Genomic DNA, 23,029 nt, shown 5'->3' with positions numbered 1-23,029 from the left:
AATATGTTATTAAAACAAAATTCACCTGTTTCTTATGACTTTTTAGTGAGGCTACTAGAAACTGTAAAACTCCACATAAGGCTGACATTATGTTTTGCTAGACAGTACTGACCTGGAAAGACACAAGTGTCCACAGAGGGATTACAGTAGGCGGGGAGGGAAAACCACTGAGAGTTCTGATCCCAGCGCCTCCACTTACCATCTGTGCACACTCGGACAAGTAACCCAGCCTTTCGGAGCCGTTGTCTGCCTCTATAAAAGGCATAATACTAATACTTCTGGAGATTGTTGGGGCGGTTAAAGAATAAAATGGAGACAAGGCATACGAAGCCCCTGCACATCTGAGGGGATCCGGGAAATGACTCCCATTGTTCCAATAACAGGAGAGGGATATTGGCAGGAGACAAGTGCCAGGTCCCAGCAAGCAGGGGTTTATAAAGACCCCAGGCCCGGTACCAGGTGGGTAGGAGGAGGGGCAGACTACTTGGCAGGCTACACTGGGCTCAGTGCTGGGGTGTCTTCTGAAGAGTTAAGGTTTCCACATCCTGGATTTTGTGTAGGAGAAAGAAATACTGATGATGGTGCTGACAGTGGTGGTGCTGGTGGTGATGATGGTGCTGGTGGTGATGGCGGTGCTGGTGGTGCTGGTGGTGGTGGTGATGATAATTCTTGTAGGTGAGACTTGTGTCTAACAACCCTGGGTCAGGGTCCCTTGACGCTGACCATGGATTTCGTAGCCCATCCACTTATTTGTTCCACGGACGTTAACAGCCCTGCCATGTGCCCAGCCCCTTCCTACTTCAGGAGATGCCGTGATAAACGGTTGGCTCTGTCCTTACCATCGAGGATGGCTCGTGTATTAGAGACAGATTTTGACACTAGCAGAGAGAAATGTGTTGAGAAATCAGAGAGGAAAGCTCAGAGGGCTGTGAGAAAAAAATACCAGTTCTGAGACCCTGAGCCTGAATTCCTGGGGAGACCCCCCAGACACCTGCACATTAAGTAGTTTCTTAAAGAGTCTTACACACACTTGACTTTAAAAACCATTGAATTAGATGGACTCCAGTCTCTCCTCCAGCTTTGATTTGTGTTAGTCTTGCACGTCTCCCCCTCCTTTCTTTCCCATGACAGGAGGAGGTGGAGGGGGAAGGGAGAGAAAGAATTAGAAGAGAAGGAACTAGGCCTCTCAAAACATGAGTAATGGACATTCCAGGGGATGTGATAAAGTCTGTGCCCGCCCACCCCAAGGCCTCCCATCTGTAGGCAAGTCCAGGCTTGGGGAGACTATGGATCTGACGGGCTTTGGTCGGGGTAGCCTTGGAGGAGGCAGTGAGAGAAAATGAGAGCCCAGGACCACGGGAGGGCACGGGAGGGGTCCAGCCCGCCTCTCTCCTTCACTGAGTCTGGGAGTGGAGGAAAGGGACACGTGCTACGAGCCTGCCCATGGGGGAAGGAAGACAGGGTGTCTAAGGGTAGAGGGATTTCTGAGAGAGCAGGGACTCACACGCCTGCCTTTGGGCAGAACAGTAGACTTGCCTGGATAGTGAGAGAACCAGGGGAAATTGCTCGTTGCTGTGACTTTAGGCAAGCCACTTGCCCTCTCGGTGCTCACTTTCTAATCTTGAAAACAAGGCGGTTGGACTTAACCCCTACTTCCAGCTGGAGCCACCTGGGGTCCACCCACTCACTCATTCACTGGGTGGGCCCATGATGTCACCAGCAGCGGGGCTTATGTGACAGAATTCTTGTAGGAGAACTCATGCTACTGCCCCTCTAAAAAGAGTGTTGCTGACCTTTGCACCCCAAAATGGGTGTCCCATGCTCTGAGATGTCCCTCTAGACATGCTTCCTCCCTGTAAGGTGTCCAAAAGTGTTCTCCTGTTGGCCCATGTCTCCTCTTTCAACCCTGAGAGTGAAGCCCTGGGCTCATAAGGCTGGAAAGCACAGCACCAGCTCAAGCTCAAGGGGTCCACAGATCAGTGGTCCTTAGGACCCTTGGGTGGGGCTGCGAAGTCCAATGCCAGGTTCCCCCAGGCTCCTGAGTCAGGCTGGGCAGGGGTCCAGGACTCCAGCGTTTTAACAGCTCCCACCGCAGGCGATCCTTGAGGTCTTGCAAGTTCAGGAAGCACCTTTGTAGAAACAGGTACCATTGAAAGCCTTTCGTCCTGCATGCCTCCCCATCTCAGTGAATAATGCCTCCTTCTGCTCCCATGAGAAGCCTGGGGCCGTTATCCACCCTTATCGCCCCACCCGGGGCCTCCATCCCCTGCTTCTGACCTTCAGCTGATCCCAAGCTGTGACCGCCTTGCCCCCATCCTGCAACTCCAGGGCTTCCTCTGGCCAGGAGGTCAGGTCCTTACACCGAGCTTGGAGGGAAGAGGATGAATCAACTGTGCAATCAGAATGATCAGGACTAAACCATGGAGTTGGAATTTAGGAAGGGGACCTTCTTGAGCATGTTACTTAACCTTTCCGAGCCTCAGTGTCCTCATCTGTGAAATGGGGGCATCTACCTCTGAATGTAGACATGCCGGAGAACGAGTAAGGTGGGCACAGACCCCGGAGCAGGTGGGCCCTCCGTGAGTATTGCTTTCCTTCCTCCTGGGAGTCTGGCTCAAGCCTGTGTTTCAGCCCCATCCTTTGGAGATACCCCTGTTTTCCTTTCCTACTTCAAGGGCCGCTCTCCCAGACATTCAAGTGCCCACGCTGTTCCTTCTGCCTAAAACGCCTTTCGCCCCTTCTCTGTTCATGAAATTGATATCATCGTAACTGTTCCCCCTCCAGGCAGCTTCCTTGGGCCGTCCCCAAGTTGAGCAGCCAGCATCCCACGTGGGCACTCATGGGTACTTGTTCTCGCCCAGGTGGAAGGGGATACGTCACTCAGCTGAGCTCTCTGCTGGCTTTGCCCCGTGTCTGAGCTGCCCTTCCTCACGCCTTCCTCCTGCAAGGACAAACCCCAGGCCTTGGCTCGTGCAGTGTCCCCCCATCCTTGCTTATGCTTCCTCCTTCCTGTGCCTGACGCATTCCCTACTCAGTCTGGCTGTCACTGTGGGTGCGCATTATAGGGTCCCAGTGCATACTTGTGGGCTGAGTCAATGAATTAATAAACAAAACGAGAACCAAACAGGTGTGGGCCTGTGTGCCGGGTAGGATGTATGTGGGAGAGAGCGGTGGGAGGGAGGGAGCGACCGCTGACCTTTCTGAAGTGGAGGTTTCATGCAGGGGAGTGGGGAGCAGGGGAGACAAGATGCCCTGGACCCAGTTGCTAAGGGGACTGAACAGCAAACAGCAGCGTCTGGGCTTGGCTCCTGAGCACGGAACGAGGAGTCAAGACCCAGCTCTAGTCCGGGCTCTGACCTCACCTCTGAGCCTTGATTTCTTCCTCTGAAAATGGGGACAAGAAACCCACTCTGCCCATGCACCAGGCAGGACGGTGGGATGGCAAAGGGAAGGGGTAGCACACAGCCTGCGCCCAAGAGCCAGCTCCCACACCTCCTAACTCTAGTGCGGGCTTAAAAGGCCGTCTCACAGCGAGAGCCCTGTGACGATGGAGCAAAGTTAGGTGCTGAGTGCTTGTGAGAAGGAGCTTGGTGGAGGCACAAATGAGAGAGGCACGGACATCAAGGTGATTTGGGATGAGGAGGTTCAAGTTCAAGGCCCTTGTGAGAGTTCCTGGAGGTGGGTGCTGCATGGATTGTGGGCTGCAGCCGTCTGTCCTTCCAGCCACTGCCCTTGGTATTTAAATCTGTCCCTCCACACCCCCCACACACAAATACACAGGCATGCACACACACACACACACACACACACACGCACACACACACACACACACACACCAGTTGGCCTCCTTAGCAGCTCTCTGGCCCTGTATTCCAAGCAGCCACAACCTTGGAGTTGGATAAACAAGGAAACTTTATTCCTTGGATAAACAAGGAAACTCCAGCTCTTAAATGATCAAAAATGTCAGCTCTTGTTGGGCCCTCACTGTGGGCCAGGACCACATACGTCTCCTTTAGTCTCACAAGACAGCTCTGTGTGGCAGGAACTTTTATCATCCTCACTTTACAGAAGAGGAAACTGAGGCACAGGGTGTCACTGATCCCCATGCCACCCAAGCTTCAAAAAACTCAGCAAGTTTGCCATGCAGAGCTGGTGTGACTCACTCCAGGGGTGTCCTGTATGCCAGCTCCTCGCCTATGTTTTGTCCCCTGGATCCCCAACCTGCCTGAGTCAGGACCCAGTCCAGTGAGGCAGGTGAGGGGTGGCTAGGCTCCGGCCATGGGGGGACCAGAGGTCATCTGTGAGGCCCAGCTCAGGGAGCTGGCTGTCTGAGCTGGAAGGCACCAGTGGGATCGTTTCATCCCAACCAGCCCTGTCATGGGACAAGTGGCTCATCCAAGGCCCCAAGCCTCAGCGTGGGGGCTAGAGCCCAGGGCTTCTTACCTCCAGGGATGGGTGTAGATGCTGGAAGAGGCTCCATCTGCCCTGTCAGGCAGCTGCTCACTCCACTCTTGTACCTGGAGCAGGCCTGAGCTCAATGGATGGCCATTTCTTTCACCTTTGTCTGTATTGACTATTGCCCCAGGCCTGGGCCTCTCTGATCACCCCATGGCCACCCCCACACCCAGACCTGGGACATGGAAAGCTCTCGGTTCCTTTGGTCCATTGAATGAACTGGAAATTGGGCAAGAGCAGTGTCCCTTAGAGGTCACTTGTGGAGCATGGGACCCAGAGTCAGAAGAGCTGAGTGTCTAATTGTCTTACGGTGTCTCTGAGCCTCTACGGGCCTCAGTTTCATCATCTGCCAAATTGAGGCCATCAGTGCTAACCTCACAGCATTGTTTTGATCACAGGCTGGTCAGCAAAGACCCCTATTTTCCCCGGGGGGTGGGGGGGGAGGCACGTGTCCCTGGCATGGCCTCTGGCCATGGCCTCTACCTGCTTTCTCCATGTCTTTGAACCCTAAGCCCCAGAAACATTGACCATGTTCATTCCTTGCCATGCCACAGTGCTGCTAGCTGAACAGCCTTGCTCATGCTATTCCTCAGTTTGGCCACTCTCGCTCTCTTGGCCCTTCTGGTCAATTCTCACTCCCCTTTTAAGATGCAGCACAAATGCCTCCTCCTCCAGGAAGCCCTCCATGTTCCTATGCCACCACCCCTTCCCTTCTCACCTTGCTGTCATAGACCTCACCTAGGCTCTGCTGAGGCATCCACAGTGTGACCTTTGGGTGCGATGCCTTAAAAGACTGACACTCAGTTCAAATCCCAACTCTGCCATTTCCTAGTGGCCGTGGGCAAATTATTTGACCTTTCTGTGGCTCAGGTGACTCATCTGTACATTGGGGGAGATGATTAGATGACTTATTGAGAATGTAAACTAATCAAAGAGGCAGGAAAGGCAAAGCAATGTGTAGACCTTGATTCAAAGAAACCATTCGATTCAAAAAAATATTTGAGACAGTCAGTGAAATTTGAATATGGACCAGGTGATAACTAGAGAAAATTACAAAAGTATGACTACTTTTATTGGTGTGATAATTGCATGGGGGTTAAGTTAGTTTGTTTGCTTTTAATTATTTCAGACTTTAGAGCGCACTCTGAAGAATTTCAGGGAAAAGCACGTGACGTCAAGAATGAAAAAGTGTGCATGTAGGTGGGGGCAGTGGATAAAGCAAGATCGGCAAAGAGCTGATGGTTGTTCCTGGTTTTATTATCCTCCCAACTTTTATGACAATTTGAACATATCTCGAACAAAGAACAGGTTTTAAATTTGCTTATGTATAAAGTGCCGATAGCAATGCCTGCCATTTGACATGCATTCTGCAAGGGTTAGCTGTAATTCTTATTAGTAGCACTATTGCTCTCTAACAGAAGTTAGCAAACCTTCCTGATCAAAGATCAGATAGTAAATATTTTAAGCTTTGTGGGCTATAAGGTCTCTGTGGAATATTCTTCTTTGTTTTGTGTTTTTTATTATTAGTATTATTTGTTTACCACCCTCTAAAAATGTGAAATCCATTCCTTGCCCTTAAAAAAAATGCGTTGGGCCCGATGTGGTCCACGGCTGTGGTCGCCTTTTTATTCTTCTGTCTCCTTAGAAGGCTGGACATTCCCTGAGGCTTTGTAATTAGAGCTTAGTAGAGTCTTTGTATATGTTTGATGAATGAATGAATGAATGAACCCAATGAATGAGCATGAGGGCTCATTATTTGGAAAGAAGCCTGACTCCCTGCCCTTCTACTCTCTCCATATAAAGTTGGTGTCCCTCGCCAGAAGCTTACAAGACTGCATGTTTATAAACCAATTAGCAGAAAATCTAAGAGAATCTTCCAGGGCCCATGACATGCAGTCTGGCCAAAACACTGAGTCAACTGCAGGCACTTTTAATTCCCTGAAGATCCATCCCAGCCAGAAATGGAAAGCTCTGGACAGCACCCAGTCCTCCAAACACTCAGGCCAGGTGACTTCAGGGGGTTGGAGCTAAGAGCTTTCCAGGACGGTGACCCCACCTGAAGGCAGCCACTGGGGCCCTGGGCACAGATCCCTAGGGGTTCACTCCTGGGAGGTGCTCAGGAAAGAGCTGTTCACCCACTCACATCACGGATGCCCGGTCGGCTACACCAGAAATGTGGTAACAAAGCCATGGGGAGGGCAGGTGGGCCACATCCACGCCCTGGGCTCATGCCGGGGGCTTTGCCCGAAACTGCTTCCAGACAGGGCAGCCCTTTCCTAAAGCCCCCAGGCCCCGTTGGGCCCTGCTGGGGCCATTTTTGTCTAAACCCTGCCCCCTTGTGGAGAATCTGAGTGCAGCCTCCCTAACTCCCGCAAGCCAAGCTCTGGATCATCCCTACCATTCACTGAGCACTTGTCCAGGGCTGCCAGGCTCAGTGCTGGGCAACGGAAGAGGCAGAAAAGGGCAACTCATTCCTGAAGGGTTCCCATCTCCTTTTCTGGGTGCCCTTGGCAACTTGGGCTCAACTCCATTAGAGTCCTTACCACCCTGTGTTACCTTTTGTGTGTCTCTGTATTGTGACACAGAGACACATAAGGAGATGCACAGGAGATGCTTAGGGAAGATGTGCGGTGGGCAGATGGAGGAATGAATGAATGAATGAATGAATGAATGAATGAATATGAATGTGAATGAATGTGGGAGTAATACAGCATGGTGGTTACAAGTAAGAGCTCTGGAGGGACACTCTGGTGTTATAGACCACTTCCCAGCTGTGAGACCTTGAGCAGGTTACTTAAGACCTTTAACCTCAGTTTCCACATCTGTGAAATGGGGATAATACTAGTGGCTGCTCGTGAGGGCTGCTAGAGATGCTGTCATCAGTCTCCAGGTAGATGCACTGGCCTCCTCATCTATTGCCACTGGCTACACAGAATTTCCTCCGACTCTCCCTACGTCACCACCTACCTTGTTAACCTTTGTGCTTTGTGTTGACCCATAACCTCATGGGTGTTATCCACTGGGGATAAGGATGTGGCTGAGGGGCCTGAGCTCCATGGCTCTGTCACTCTGCGCAGGCACTGCAGGTTGGGGCACAGAAGACCCAAGAGCAACCTGACCAGGTAAAAGAGGCCAGGGTGACGTCACGGGGTGACCTGCAGAGCTGCAGCTCTAGGCACTCTCTCAGGCCAGACGTGGGGTTCTGAAGTGATCAGGGTCACGCTCCCCAAGTGGCCCCAGATCGCGCATTCAAGGTCAGCCTGTGCCTCCTGCCACCCAAAATGAGGACGGACCCTGCATTTTGCTGATGGCTGGTCTCCAGGTGCAGGAAGGGCGAGAGAGCTGGGCCTTTGGGATTTGGTTAACGTCTCAGGGGAAGAGACCAACAGAAGGTCTGGGGGCCTCTTATCTCTGTTCTCTGGCCAAAACACTAAGAAATGTCCCTGGTAGCTGCACACTTCTATTCCTTTTAGGATGAAAAGGAGAGTACGTATCTTTATGACAATGGTCCATGTACCAAGGCAAAGGGCAGGTGGACATGGCATGCTATCCTGGACATTCGAGGTGGCTGATGTTGCGTGTGTGTGTGCGTGTGTGTGTGTGTGTGTCAGAGAGAATGTGTCAGTGTGTGTGAAAGCTGCAGGAGTGTGCAGCTGAGGGCTGGGAGGTTTCTTACCACAAGATGGCGCCAACAGCAAGGGCCTGGCTCAGCGGACCCAGAGTCCATCTCTCCACAGCGCCAGGGACATATAACCACTTCCCTCAGTCCACGGGGCCTTCAGCGCAGCTTCCTTCTGGAGATTTGCAACTTGGCATGGAGACAGCAGGATGGACAATGACCATGGGGACAGGGGTGCCCACCCAGTTACAGCCCATCAGGCTCAGCTCAGAGTGTGCAGACCCTCAAGCCCTGTGCTGGGTACTGTGGAGCCAGGGGGTGCACAAGCAAAGCAGTGCAAGGGGGAGGTCATGCTTTGGAGCGCCCGCCACGTGCCAGGCGCTGCACTACTGCTTCCGCACACATAGTGCCCCTTACCCTCCCAGCTCCTGGAGGGGGCATCCCTGTGGCCGTAGCACAGACGGGGGTGTGAAGGCGCAGAACGGTTAGGAAGCTTGTCCACGGCTCCATGGAGACGGCCCACTTCTCGGGTCTTGGGTTCTCTTCCTGGGTGGGGGCCAGAGATTCCGTTAGGCTTCCTCTGTTGCGGGAGGTGGCACCTCCAGCGGCCTGGGATAGGCTTCCTGGAGGAGAGGGTTTTGTTGTTTTTCTCCTGCTCCTTCTTCTGCCAGGGGTGTGTTCTGAGGGCCTGGGCTCTGGGACTGGTGCCCCTGAAGCTTAGCTTTCCACTGTCACAGTCTGACAGGGAAAATGTTCTCTCCGCAGTGTCAGGAAGAGGGGTGTGTTTGTGTGAGTTTGGTTGGTTTCAATGATTTGGAGGTTTGGGGTTTTGTTGTGTCATGTTGTGTTTTTGAGGAAAACCAAACAAGGGAGGCATATACCTGCCTCCCAGGTGAACAGGGACCAGCACTGTCAAACCCCCAGAGCAATTTGTCCCCATCAGCAAACCTGCCTAAAACCAAGCCTACAGGTGACAAAAATCTCAAATCGAGGTTTGCCTTTTTGACTTTCAAGGGCCCTTTACTTGTTGAATCAATATTTACTGCACTTATGATGTGCCAATCCTAGAAACATGAGCCCAGCGAATCCAGCCTCTCTACCTGGGCCATCTCCCCTGGCCTCTGGCCCTGGCAGCCACGCGTACAAGGGTGGACCTCACTCCCCCCCACAGAGACTCCTGCTCTGGGGCTCAGAGTGTTCTGGGGGCTCCCCTGGGAAGCCCAGCACTCTGCACACAGCCTCATATTTTAATAAACCACCTCTCACGTCTGTCTCCCCATAATCTGTGGGTCCCACAAGCACAGGACATTTTTGAATTCCTCTTCAAATCCCTAAAACTTAAGAGAGGCTGTGAACTGGCTCAGCAAACATTTGCTGAGTGACTGAAAGAGCCCAGAGGAGGCAGAGCGGGTAGGAGTGCGAGGTGAGTCATTTGTGTCTCGGCCCAGACATGGACCGTGTCATCCTGGACCCATCCCTCTGCCTCTTTGGGTCTCAGTTTCCTCCTCAGGCAAAGGTGGAAGAATCTCTCTGAACAGCTCAGCACCTGTTATTCTGAGAATGAAGTGGAGATCTATAAATTCCATAGGGCAGGGCTCCTCTGGAATGGAAGGGGGGTGGCCTGGCTCCCCACCTCTGCTTACCTCAGAACTCTGGAGTCACATGGAGAAGCCCAGCAGGGACTGCACTGGCCTGGAAGGCTGGAAGCTGGCAGCAGCCCACGTTCTCTGTGCTCAGGCAATTCTCCTCCTTCTGGGCCTGCATTTCTCAGGTGTAAAGATGGAGGGGCTGGGATGGTGATTTGGGGAGGCAGCCAGCGGGGGCAGGGCAGTGACTGGATCCCAGAGATACCGACAGCTGGAAGCCCCTACACTCGCAGACCCCCAGAACTGCCTCCTGTCCTTCCTGCCCACAGGGTGGTTCTTGGGCCTGATTTCCCCTTCCCAGCTGGCCCTTTGTGCTGTGACGATGAACCTCGTAGCTGGGGGATGCGAATGGGGCTATGGAGAGGGGTGCAGGCGGGAGGACTGGAGCAAGGAACCATCGCCCTTTAGTACAGAACACAAAGCCTCCTCTCTACAAGGGCTGGTGCTGGCATAACTCCCTTTCCACAGAGGCAGGGAGAGCCAGCGCGGGGGCGATGGGGTCGTGCTCCTGCCGCCACGCACTGCAGCCCTTTCCTGGCACTCAGCGGGAAAATAATAATAATAATAATAGTAATAATGACAATAAATATATAATAATAAGGATAGGTCGGCTCGCTGAAACCCAGTTTTAAATATGAGTCAGCTGGCTCTGTAGCTGTTAAAGATCCTTGGTGGAGTAAAACAGGTGGGTCTTATACAGAGAAAAGAGCAATGGCACATGGCCTGCCATTTACAAAATGACTCATCGGAAGGCATTTCCTTCTGAAAGCCTCAGCTCGGGCCAACTCGCCAACCTCCCAGGCTGTGGGATGAGGTAGGATAGGAAACACTCAGGAGACTCAGCAAGGCCAGAGTTCTGAGGGAACGCGGGGTCCCACCGCCCACCAGCAGGGGGATTTGGCAGTTGGCTTAACATCTCTGAACTCTTTCTTTATTGAGGAGAAAGGAGATGTCTGGCTGTTAAAGCAGAGTAAAATTTAATAGAAACCTTTGAACACCACGAAGATGGGAAGGTGATTGCCCTTTGGCTTTGAAACCCCTGCCTGGCAGCCCCCCTTTATCACTGCCGTTCCCCCGCAGGCCCTCTCGCCAGCCCCCACGGCCATGGCTTTCACCCCGGCGCCAGTGGAGGACACATCCTCACGCCCCCAGTTCTGCAAGTGGCCATGTGAGTGTCCGCCATCCCCACCCCGCTGCCCACTGGGGGTCAGCCTCATCACAGATGGCTGTGAATGCTGTAAGATGTGTGCACAGCAGCTCGGGGACCACTGCACGGAGGCCGCCATCTGTGACCCCCACCGGGGCCTCTACTGCGATTACAGTGGGGACCGCCCGAGGTACGCAATAGGAGTGTGTGCACGTAAGTGAGACCTTCCCTCCCCTCTGGCCAGTCCCCAGCGTCCCCAGCTCTGGCCCAGGGCCCCTCATGCAGAACCTTCCCCTTGCCAGGCTGCTGTTCTGTGGCAGGCACCCCCCACGTCCCAGTCCATGATTAGAGGCCAGTGGCGGGGTCCTTCCTGACAATGGATGCCTGCACTCCTCTTGCCTCCAGAACCTGGCATCCTGCTCTTTTCTCAGTCCTGGAGACACATCCATGGCTGCCTTCAAGGAGACAGAAGCCACCAGGAAGGACCTCAGCCTGGTTTCATTCTCTTAGTGGTAGGGCCCCTTGCTGGACGCCCATGGCCTCCTAGGGGCACCAAGACCCTGCAGAGCTCCAGATATTTTAGTAATATTATAAATTAGAATAATATATATATTTTAAATTCACTAGTCTTGAAAGAATAAAAGCCAGCAGCCTGCAACCCTCTCTTCCTACTACCCACCTACATGCCTTCAGTTACTAGAGTTTTAACTTTAAAACTGAACTTCTTTCTTCTTGTAGTTACGACTACATAATACACATCTACTGTTGTATCTTGATTGCCTTAAAATATGAATTTTGGATATTCTATTAATGATCTTCTATGATAGCTGATGACCTAACGACTTAGCTCACCAGTGCCACTGGACACCTCCCCCGTCTTCAAATGTCACTGTCACATTTTCATTTATACAATAATCCTTATTTACAGTATTATAAGTATGTAAATATTGTTTGCAGCAGCCTGGCTAGTGTACAAGTTTGAATTTCCTTTCTTATGAAGCCTTTTGTTTTTCCTGGAGTGTCTATTTGCCTTTGCTTTTTTGACTCTTGGTCTTTTATAATATCCTCATGTTGGGAGGTAGCAAGCTGTTGCTCTTTGTAGTCTGTGCTCTGCAAGTGCCCCATCATATCCCTTTTGGTTCCCAGAGACCTCCTTTCTGGGACTTTCTGATCTTCTGCTTTGATCTGGACTGGTACTCATTTAGCTTGAATCATCTAAGCGTTTATCCAGGATACCTGACTCAGCATGATGAAGAGAGGCAACTATGCATCGTGACACAGCAGCTAACTTCAGAAAAGTAACACAAAGCCTCATAAACCCAAGAACCTCTTTCTTCCATTAGTGCTGAATCGAGACTCCCCCATAATAGGATTCCATATCTACCCCATTACATGTTTGCACACGACGTAGCCTCTCATCTCAGCTAACCTACTGTGTCTTCCGAGGTGGGTGGTTGATGAGGGATACACACATAATTCCAAGTCAGACAATCCTATCTGAGACTCACAGTTAATTTATGAGCTTCTTCTGCTCTTTTGTCAGTGATTCATGCTTCAACTTTCATACCAAGTCATCTGTCTTTAGCTTTACAGGTAACGACCCTTGATTCTCCCATTCCACTTTGCTTTCTTTTATTCATATGCATTATCAGTCCCCCCAAAACAAACAGTGTGTTCAAACAGACAGACTCATCTGACGTGTTGATTGCAAATGTTATTCCTGAGTCCCACCCAGACTTATGAATCAATTTCCTGGAACTGGGGATGGAATCTACAACTTTACCAAGCTTCACAGGTGATTCTCAGGCACGCTCAAGTTTGAGACTGACTGGTAACGTACAGTAGCCCCCCTTATCCATGGGGCATCCTTTCCAAGACCCCTGGTGGATGCCTGAAACCACAGATAGTACCAAATCCTATCTACACTGTTTTTTCCTATACATACCTATGATAAAGTATAATTTATAAATTAGACGTAGTAAGAGATTAATAACTAATAATAAAGTAGAACAATTATAACAATATACTGTAATAAAAGTTATGTGAATGTGGCATTACTAAGTAAAATAAGGGTGACTTGAATACAAGTACCGCAATGCCAGGAGAGTCAACCTGGTCACTGAGACAGCTACTGAGTGACCACCGTGCAGGGAGCATATACAGTGTGGGGACGCTGGACAGAAAGATGATTTACATCCCAGGAGCAGGATCATGCTACTCAGAATAGCCTTCAATTCAAAACGTATGAATTGTTTGTTGCATTGTTTATTTCTGGAATATTCCATTCACTATGTTCAGACCGCAATGGACCACAGGTAACTGAAACCGTGGATAATGAAACTGCGGTGGTGGGGGAGGGGTACTGCTTACTGTCAGTCCTATACTCTCTCCCCGTACCCAGGTAAGGAAACTTGGCTGAGCCTTCCCGCACTAGAATTCCCTCTAGTTGTATGACACTGTCACATTGTTTCTTTCCCCTTTTACAGCCGACTTCAAGGTTATTAAAAAGGTAATTCAGTTCACTGTGATTATACTAACTTGGAAAGCTATGATATAGTGACATCTTACCAGGTGCCAGGCATTAATGCCATTCTCTCACGGACCCAGAGACTGGGCAGGCCCCGGAACGACTTCTCCTGCCTTCCATTCCCCACCAGAGGCCTGGAAAACCACCTTCCCAATCACCCCCTCCCCCATCACTGTGTGTCTCAGTTCCTGCTTCACTCATGACAGCCTCTTAGCTCCCCTTCACCATGAGGCCTCTGTGTATTCTGTCTTTTCATTTGGAAAGAAAACTGTGGTCTGCAGGAGATTTTAATAGGTTTACAGTGCCAAGGGTTCCCTGGTCGTCTAGGTTTGCAGACACTGGAACAAAATTAAGCAAGTGTTAGAGAACTTCTCAGAGGTTTTAAATGTTCGTGTCCATTGTAAAATTCCAAAAAGGGAGCTATCATAAGAAGCTTTTTCTTTTCAAGCTTATTTGCACAGTGAACTCTTTTTGTCCAGGTAGATTTTTACTCACCCACCCCACCCCAACACACATACACACACGCACACACCTCATTAATGTTCTACTGAACGTCTTCCCAAAAATGCTGCCATAGGGTCTGAGTTCATGGGACCCTCGTGCAGAAAAGAAGAAAGGCCAGGGTTTGTCAGTTATAGAGAGGAAGGCGCCTCGGGACCAGAGGGGAAAGAGAAAGAACTAAATAGACAAAGTCATCAAATGGTCAGCCGAACCAGTCCCCAAGGCAGGCCCTCTGTCCTTGGAGATGAGCCTGTAAGCTGGCCGGGGCAAGGCAGGTGATAAAAACGATCAATGACAGCACGGGCACATAAAACACAAAGGGAAAATGATGGGAACTGGAGCAAACTGGTCAATGCAAGCTGTGGCTGTCAGAGGTCCTGGGTACCAGCCATCCTTGTCAGGCCAAAAAGGGAGCTTGGGCTTGTCCGTCCCACTCAGTTTTCAAGAAAACCCAGAAATCCAGATTTGGGTATGATTTGTAAATGTTGGCAACACGTTAAAAAAAAAAGATTTTTTAAATATTCTGTGCGCCAAACTAAATACTTCTGTGGGCAGAGAGTGACCTCTGAATTATACTCTTTGGCTATTTTAGTTGTACAAACACTACACTGCATTTAACGCAGCTGGGTCGGGCCTGAGGTCAGTGTGGTTTGCTGGAAGGATCATGAAATTTACAGGCAGACAGACTTGGCTTTTGAATCCTGGCTCTGCCACTTTCCGGCTACGTGACCTTAGGCACATCACTTAAGGAGCTTGATCAAACCAACCTCTTGTGGTTGCTGAGAATGGCAAAGGAACGCATTAAAGCCTCAACTGTGATTGGCTGCTCTGGGTCATTGTTTTAACCTTCCCTTGTAGAAGTCCTCAAAGGAGAGGCCAGCGAGTTCCAGGATCAGACTCCCCAGTAGGAAGAGTAAGGGAGTAGAAAACTCACACGTGGTCTTTGGAGCTGGACAATCTAAGTTCTCATCCCAAGGCCGTAACTAACTAGCATGACGATGTTAGGCCAGCTCCTTTAAGCTTTTATGTGCCACTTTCCTCCTCCAGGACAATGTGACAAATAATGCCTGCCTCTTTGAGTGGTTGGGATGTTAAGTATCTGATACATGGTAGAAGCCCAATAAAGATTAGGGCTCACCCCACCTCCCATCCATCCATCCATCCATCCATCCGTCCATCCACTGAGGCATTCACACAGCGAACACAGTGACGACACACTAACAAGATCACAATAAGACATGACCCCGTGTCCCTGCTCCCATGCAGCTGACAGTCCACGAGGGGTGTGGGTGAGGGGACTGAAGGCCTGGATGGCAAAGCAAGGTGACTCGAGTTCCCAGAAGTTCTTTAATAAGAGGTAAGCTCACCAGGCCAGGCCTGGACTTGTAAACCTGAGATTAGATAGGAGATGGTGAAGGAAACGGCCAGCTTCACCAGGAGCTAGTCCTTCAATTCGTTGGACAGTGAATGAGGAGGGGGCACTAGAGGCCGCTGACAGGCCCGTCCACAGCCATTGCACACCATCCATCCCGCCCTCCCTCTAGCCTGGGGTGAGCGGGCCTGGCCGGGCATCACCACCCAGTTCCCCCACCCTGCCCAAAGCTCCCAGGGGACTATGGACAGCTCGAGAAGCAGTGGTTCTCAATCTTGGCCGCAAACTGGATTCACCTGGGAAGCTTTAAAAAATACCAAGGTCAATAAATAAAAATGCTGAGTCCCAGGTCCACCCCCCTATTCTGGGCTTGGTATGGGCAACAGAATTTTAAAGAGCTGCCCAGGTGGGGCTGCTGTGCAGCTGGTGGTGAGAAGCACTGAGCGAAGGGCTCACAGGCACCCAGCACGGCCTCGTCCATCCAAAGTCCCACCCACAGGGGCAGAGACCTGAGCTTCAACACATGCCCTTCTCCCTGTGCCCGCAACATGCTCATATACTCACAGGTGCACACACACCTTCCTGGAGCGAGACGGTGGAGTGGGGATAACTCAGAACACAAAAGTGAGAGATTCACCCACTGCTTCCTCTGCATTATTCTTTCTTTCTTTCTTTCTTTCTTTCTTTCTTTCTTTCTTTCTTTCTTTCTTTCTTTCCTTCCTTCCTTCCTTCCTTCCTTCCTTCCTTCCTTCCTTCCTTCCTTCCTTCCTTCCTTTCTTTCTTTCCTGTTCCCTCTCATTTACTGGTGTCTGGTAGAAGGGAATGGGCTGTGGACCTAGATCCCCTGGGTCTGAAGCGTAGTTGTGTCATTCACCTACTGGATGACCTTGAGCTAATGAATCACTTGACCTCCTTCTCCCCAAAGAAGAAAATAAAACTCCCCTTGTGAAGACATTGAGAGAACAGAATGAGATGACATATGAGATGGTTCCGGGCACAAGATGAGAGGGTCAGTTGTGTCAGTACCTTTCCTGTCGCACCTCCTCTGTGCACAGTCACACCCCAGGAGAAACAGCAGTCACATCTGCATCTCCACAGGCTGAGATTCTGCATCTCGCTGTGTCACCTCTGGCATGTGACATAACCTCACGGAGACTCATGTGATAACGTGGTGGTGTTTCCTTGTAGGAGGAAGTCAGCAATGCAAGAAAATGTGACACGGAGCAGGTCAGGGGACCAAGAACACAGCCAGCCCTAGGGAAACCTTCACTCCGGTTAAAATACTGGGGTTATTATTATTAATATCCACCCCAGGCAAATTCTGGCAATAAGCTGCAACTATGAGCTGACTGTGAATTCCAAACTCGCCCTCCTTGGGTGGGCGCCCTTACTGCCTGGGGCGCTCTGCCTGCATTTCCACGCACTGTCCTCAGGACAGGACATGCCATTAAAGGAGGGACCGCTGGCCGGGCCCCGCATCCCCAGATCTCTCCTGGAACTCCAGGCTTGTGTAACCAATACCACATGGCCGCTCGGATGTCAACCAGGCATCTCAGCTCCAGTGAAGAACTCTGAGTCCCCTGACCTCCAAACCTGTCCCTCTAAGGACAGAGTGTCTCTCTGTCTAGGGCTCAGGGCACAGAACTGGCAGTCATTCTTGACCCTTCTCCTCTCATCCTCCCCTCCCATCGGTCAGCAGCTCATCCTTCCAAAAGCACCCAGAACTTGAGCCCTTCCCCTCATTGTCCTGGGTGCTTCCCTGGTCCAAGCGCCTCTACCTCCCACCTGGATTTCTGAGACGGCCTTTCTCCCTTCATCCTGTTCTCAGCTCAGCACCAGGGGTGTCCCTGTGTTCATGTCATTGAGTCAGCAGTCACTTATTGAGCACCTACTGTGTGTCAGGCACAGTTCTAGGCTCTAACAGCTTTGCATCTTCCTCTGAGCCTCCAAGGAAGCCCTCTTTCCCCTCATGCCCTGCCCCCTCCCACATCCCAGGTGTGCTCCCACCTCAGGCCTTCCCACATACAGTTCCCTCCGGGTCTGGAAAGCTCCTCCCCCAACACCTGGGCGGCTCACTTCCTCACCTCCCTGCCACGTTTGTTGAAGCATCCTCACTCAGTGAGGCCCTGCCTGCCCACCTTATTTTACTCTGCAACTGCCCCACCCCCACCCAAACCCCCACCAACGCTCCCTCCTGCTTCAGTTTTCTCCCTGGCACTTGTCCCCGTAACATTCCAGGTGAGTGATTTGTCTTTCCTCTGTCATTCCCACTACAATGTAAGCTCTGTGAGGGCATAGCTTTGTCTATTGTCTTCACTACTGAATCTCCAGCGCCTAGAACATGCCACACATACGCATGGAATGAATGGGGTGCTCGTTTCAAAGTGTTCTGATTCGTTTCCCATATCCGCCCCCCTCAGAAGCATGACCCCTAGTGGCAGATCTTTGTCAGTACCAGGCTTTGTGCCACGTGCTGGGGACAGGACAGTGGGTTAGCTGCCTGGTTTCCTGGCCCAGACACTTATGTCCTCTCACCTTGGCAGAGGGTGTTACTGGGTGACAGCTGCAGCTGTAAAGGAACTTCCGCTCTCCCTCTGCTCAAGTCCACCAAACTCCCCATCACTGGCTGGGCCCTGCCTTTGGCCTTGCCGTGCCCCTCCCCCATGGGAGGAGCTTCCCAGCCTTTGCGCGCTGAGCTGGCAGGGATACCGGTGCCCACCCGGCCTGACCTAGCTGCAATGTGTTCGCAGAGGTGGTCGGCGTGGGCTGCGTCCTGGACGGGGTGCGCTACAACAACGGCCAGTCCTTCCAGCCTAACTGCAAGTACAACTGTACGTGCGTGGATGGCGCGGTGGGCTGCACGCCGCTGTGCCTCCGCGTGCGCCCCCCGCGCCTCTGGTGCCGACACCCGCGGCGAGTGAGCGTGCCCGGCCGCTGCTGTGAGCAGTGGGTGTGCGACGACGATGCCAGGAGGCCGCGCAAGACGGCGCCACGCCACACGGGCGCCTTAGGTGGGTGCCAGGGGCGGGGTGGGCGGGACTCTGGGGGCGGGTTGCAGACCCTCCTGGAGCTCTGACCGCCTGCCTGTGGTTAACACAAGCCCAGTCCCACTCCCAGCCCACCATTCACTAACCTAGCTGTGTGACCCTGGGAAAGTCACATCCCCTCTAGACCCTGTTTCCCCAGGGTTAGAATGGAAGTGACACCCTCTGTCCTGCCGGTCTTACGGGATCCTCTGAGTGTAAAATGTGGAAGTGCTTTGTAAAGAACAAAGCCAGACAGATGTGATTCATTATTATCCTACTTAAGAGGTTAGGTAGGGGGTGGAGAGGTGGCGGAAGGGTGGGAACCTGGGGAGGAGAGGCAGGAGTGACAGGTGTGAGGGCCCAAGAGAGGAGATGGCTTTCTTTCACTGTGGAGAATTGGGGACAGGTGAGGCTTCAGCCAGGTAAACCAGGTCATAGAAAGCCTGGCAAGGGAGGGCAGGGACAGACCTGTTAGTTTCATCACAGTTTACTGGAGCCTAGCCAATGGCAGACACTTAGCAACTACCAATCAATGTTTGTCACATGGATGGATGGATGGATGGATGGATGGATGGATGGATGGATGGATGGGCAAATTGATGGATAGATGGGCGGGCTAATGGGGATGTGAACTAGGGCAGTGGGAGTAGAGGTGGCAAGAAAGGGACAGATACAAGAGGCATTCATTGCATGAGTAAAACTGAAGGTCTTGGCACCAATCTAACATGTGGAGACGGAGCATGGCGGGTGACTTCGGGCTCCTCATTACCTGGGATAAAATACAAGAGCAGAAGTAGGTTTGGGGAGGAGGGGCTCTCCGTTGTTTGAAACAGGTGGAGTCTGAGGCTGGGCACCCCACCTGTGGGATTGATCGCCCAGAGGATCGTCCAGTAGGGGCAGCTTTGGAGGAGGGAGATGGGGCAGAAGAAGGAGAGTGGGGGGTAGAAGAGGGAAATCAGGAGCCTCTGATGACACAGAAGGTAGCACTAAGGATATTTCTAGAAGGAAAGTGTCTATCAGGCAAGTGGACATGAAGAAGTGAAGAAATGGCAATAGAGTCTGGGTGTCTGAGGGGGTGGTCTTTTTTTTTTTTTTTTTTAATGCTAAGTGCATGAGTTTAGTCAGGAAGACCGTGGAGGAGGCCTCCTCGGCCTTTGGACTGACAACATTCCGACTAGATAATTCTCTGTGGTGGGGCTGCCCTGTGCATTGTGGAATGTGTAGCAGCATCCCTGACCCTTGTCCCCGAGATGCCAATAGCACCTGCCCCACGAGTAGTACATAAAAAGCAAACCTACCTCCAGACATTGCTAATTGTGCCCTGGAGGACACAATCCCCCCCACCCCGAGAACCACTGGTGTGGCGCCTAGGCACCCCCATTTAAGGTGAGGGAGAGAAAGGCAAATCCAAGAGGCGGGCCAGAAACAGGACCAGAGACTTTGCAGAAGCCAAGTGAAGCAAGTGCTTCCGACAAGAACAAACTGGAAAGCCGGAGAGGACAGGATGTAAGGGACCAGCCCAGACAGAGACCTACGTCCTATGCAGCCTCGGTCTGACTGGACCAGGAGGGAGGGTGGTTCCCGCAATCCTACCCCCCTCCTGGTTCAGGGATGCACAGCCTCTCTGGATGGGGCTTGGGTGCCCCCCAAGGGCGGAGCCAGCCCCCTGAAGAAGCTGTCCCTGTGGATGCAGGGCTTGGCGGGAAAGCTCTGTCCCTAGCAGGCGCACAGCAGCAGTCTCACCACCAACCCTCTTGGCAGAGCCACAAGGGGGTCAAGGGGACGGGGTGGCAGTGACTGCTCATTGTGTGTGGCCCAGTGACCCCATTCTGACTGAACATAAGCAGAGCTCCTGCCTGCCTAGCAGGTGACCCAGAAACCAAAGCCCTTTTATCCCCCTAGGCAAATCCCTCCCATGGTCTCCCTCCCTCCACGCTCTGGCCCAGCTCATCCCAGCCTGGCCCAGCCTCAGTCCTCACAAGCCTCTCCTTTGTTTCTTCTGTCTCTCAAACCTCCCCTTCTCTCACTCCTTCATTCATCAATGTTCCCTGCACATCTATGAACCTGGAAGGTCTCGGTATCAAGAACAGACCCTTCCCCTTTCTCTTTCTTCTCCTGATCCTACTAGATTTCTTTCCTATTTTTCTCTTTTCTCTCCCCCCCATTTTAACCACTTTTCTCTCCCCTCCCCATTCTCTCCTTCTCTCTCCCTCTCTCAGTCCCCTGCACTCTCACTCCCTCTCCTTCCTTTTTTCTCCCTCTCCCTTTCTTCTCTGCTCTCTCATCTGCCTTCCCACCCCTCCCCCTCTGTTCCTCTCTCACGTCCTGCACTATGTACCCATGAGTCAGGGTGGGACTGGCTTGCTGTTCCCGTCTCTCTTGTGTATCTTGTTCCATTTTCCTGTGGGATCTCTCCTTTGTCTTCCTGGCCTTTCACCTGCCTCCATCTCTAGCTAGTTCTGTTTTCCACTTCTCAGGAAGCCATTGAGCACTCCGCATGTATATGTTGATGGACCATCTGAGAATTGGTGTTTAGTTGGCCGACAGTCAAGGATCCCCGCCTGCTCACATTTACTGAGCGTTTACTAGGGACCAGGGACAGTGCGAGTGCTGAGACATGTGTGACCCATCTTTCCCGTCCACAGCCCTGGGAGGGGGGCTGACTTGCAGGTGGCCATGCTCAGAGAAGCACCGAGACTGTGTGACTCTGAAGCCTGTGTGCCCCCTTAACGGCTATGCCCTCAGCATCACCCAGATGAAATGCTGGGTACTAGGGTGGAGACACTCCCCTTTGACCTTCCCCCAGAGAAACTTACTCTCTGCAGCGGCAGGAACAGTGTCTTGTGACCCAGCAGATAGATGCCCGATACATGCTTAGTCACTATTTAGACCCTTTTATTGTCACACCAGCCCCACAAGCTAGATGTTATTGTGCCAACAAGGAGACTGAGTTGTCTAGGGTCACACAGCTTGTCGGTGGTTGCGCAGAATTTGAACTCAAGTCCACTTGTCTGTAGGGATGGTCTTCCCTCCAAAGACCAATAAGGAGCTCAGAACACGTCCTTCTCTCCTTGGGGACCCACGCTGGTTAGAAGCCAACTTGCCACCTCTCTCTTTGCTGAGTTTCAGGGACCCCAAACCTGTGCTTGTGTGGTGATGGTGGAGACTGGGGATGACAGTGGCTAGAGACTCACAGGTACTCCGGTCTCCATCCACAGCGGCCATGGGCGAGGTCGAACCCTGGCACAGGAACTGCATACCCTACACGAGCCCGTGGAGCCCCTGTTCCACCAGCTGTGGCCTGGGAATCTCCACACGGATCTCCAATGGCAACGCCCGCTGCTGGCCTGAGCAAGAGAGCCGCCTCTGTACCCTCCGGCCCTGTGACGTGGACATCCGTTCGCACATCAAGGTGGGTCCACCTCCCAGGTAGGGCAGGCATCTTAGACGTCACAGGTAAGCCTGGCTTTGAGCCTGGCTCCTGAACTCCCTCGTGGGGCCATCGGTAACATGGGAATCATTAAGCCCCCTCCTAAGTTATTTGGATAATGTGTGTCACCGGTTTGGTGTGTCGTGAATCTCACTCAATGGAACTGATGGTGGTGACCGTATTATTGGAATCAGGGTCCCTCTGGAGAGAACCCGGGGACTCTCCGAAGTGCTCTCCTGGGATGATTCTGAGGGCCCCTCGCTGACTGCCACTCTCCCTCTGTTCCTGGGGTGGCCCACACCTGTGTGCACCACGTGCCAGCCATGCTGGGCGATAGGGGGCACTGAATGGGGCAGGGGACGCCAGAGCCAAATGCCTGCCTGTGCTGACTGCATGTGGCTGTGGCCAGTCTCCTCGCACCTCTGAGGAGTTGACGTAAGATCATTAAAATAAAACATCAAGGATACAGCAGACTGAGCCCTGCTCCTCAGAGTTAGAAATGGATTTGATTTGCCTAACTTGTGGCGTCCTTGCTGGTGCCTTCAGACTGACCATAAGCCTAGTGTCACTTAAAACAATTAAAAAAACAACAACTCAGCACTGATGGTTTCTGGGGGGTGCAGAAGACCGGCTGCCCAGTAGACACAACAGCCAGCTTCCTACAGTTCTCCCACTTATCACACATTGCTCCCTGGCCCTGGCCCCTGCTCCCGTCTTCTCTGCGTCAGTCACCTGGATCCTTCCACCTCCTTCTCCTTCTCTCTTCCTCTTTCTCTCGGATTATCTCCCCTGCCGTAGCAGTCTGTACTCTTCACACTTGGTGGATCGTAGGTACCCAGCAAACGTCTCTTAATGAAGCATGAATGGAACAGTTACCAGCAGCAGGAAAAAAAGCAGGAAAAATGCAGGGTGCCCTTGAGGTAGAGATGGGTTTACCTCAAAACTAATTCAAGTCTCCCTCCATCATCCCCAATCCCCACCATTACCACCCAATTTTACTTCAATAATTATGTGCCTAAGATGCCTCCTCCAATTGTATAAGCCTCAGGCCCCGCAGAGCCTGATCTGCTCTGTCCCCGGGTCTGACATGGTGCTGGTACCAAGTAGACCCCAAGAACCACTGGTCCAATGAGTTTAGTAAGTGTCTGCTGTGTATTCATACTGCATAACTCAGCTGCTGAATTAGACTGTAGAGACCCAACAAGAGCCCCTCTTGAGGAGCCCACAGCCCAATGGAAAGACAGCTACCTTTAAATAACACCAACCCAGCTGAGTAAGTTGCATGATGAGGGCGTGTGAGAGGCTG

General features: G+C 52.0%; 1 protein-coding gene across 1 annotated transcript in view; it reads left to right on the top strand.

Moving 5' to 3' along the window:
* The window catches only part of CCN4 (cellular communication network factor 4), a 31,830-nt gene that overhangs the window by 4,243 nt on the left and 4,558 nt on the right, over positions 1-23,029 (top strand). The window contains exons 2-4 of the mRNA XM_019724120.3: positions 10,801-11,080; positions 18,018-18,278; positions 21,512-21,705. Of these exons, the coding sequence (XP_019579679.2) occupies positions 10,801-11,080; positions 18,018-18,278; positions 21,512-21,705 (735 nt within the window). The remainder of the gene's footprint in view (positions 1-10,800; positions 11,081-18,017; positions 18,279-21,511; positions 21,706-23,029) is intronic.

The sequence above is a fragment of the Rhinolophus sinicus genome, chromosome 6 (genome assembly GCF_057876585.1).
Source record: "Rhinolophus sinicus isolate RSI-liver-muscle chromosome 6, RSI-T2T, whole genome shotgun sequence".
Lineage (NCBI taxonomy): Eukaryota > Metazoa > Chordata > Mammalia > Chiroptera > Rhinolophidae > Rhinolophus > Rhinolophus sinicus.
Note: the sequence above shows the minus strand (reverse complement) of the source record. Positions and strands in the feature narration are given on the sequence as shown.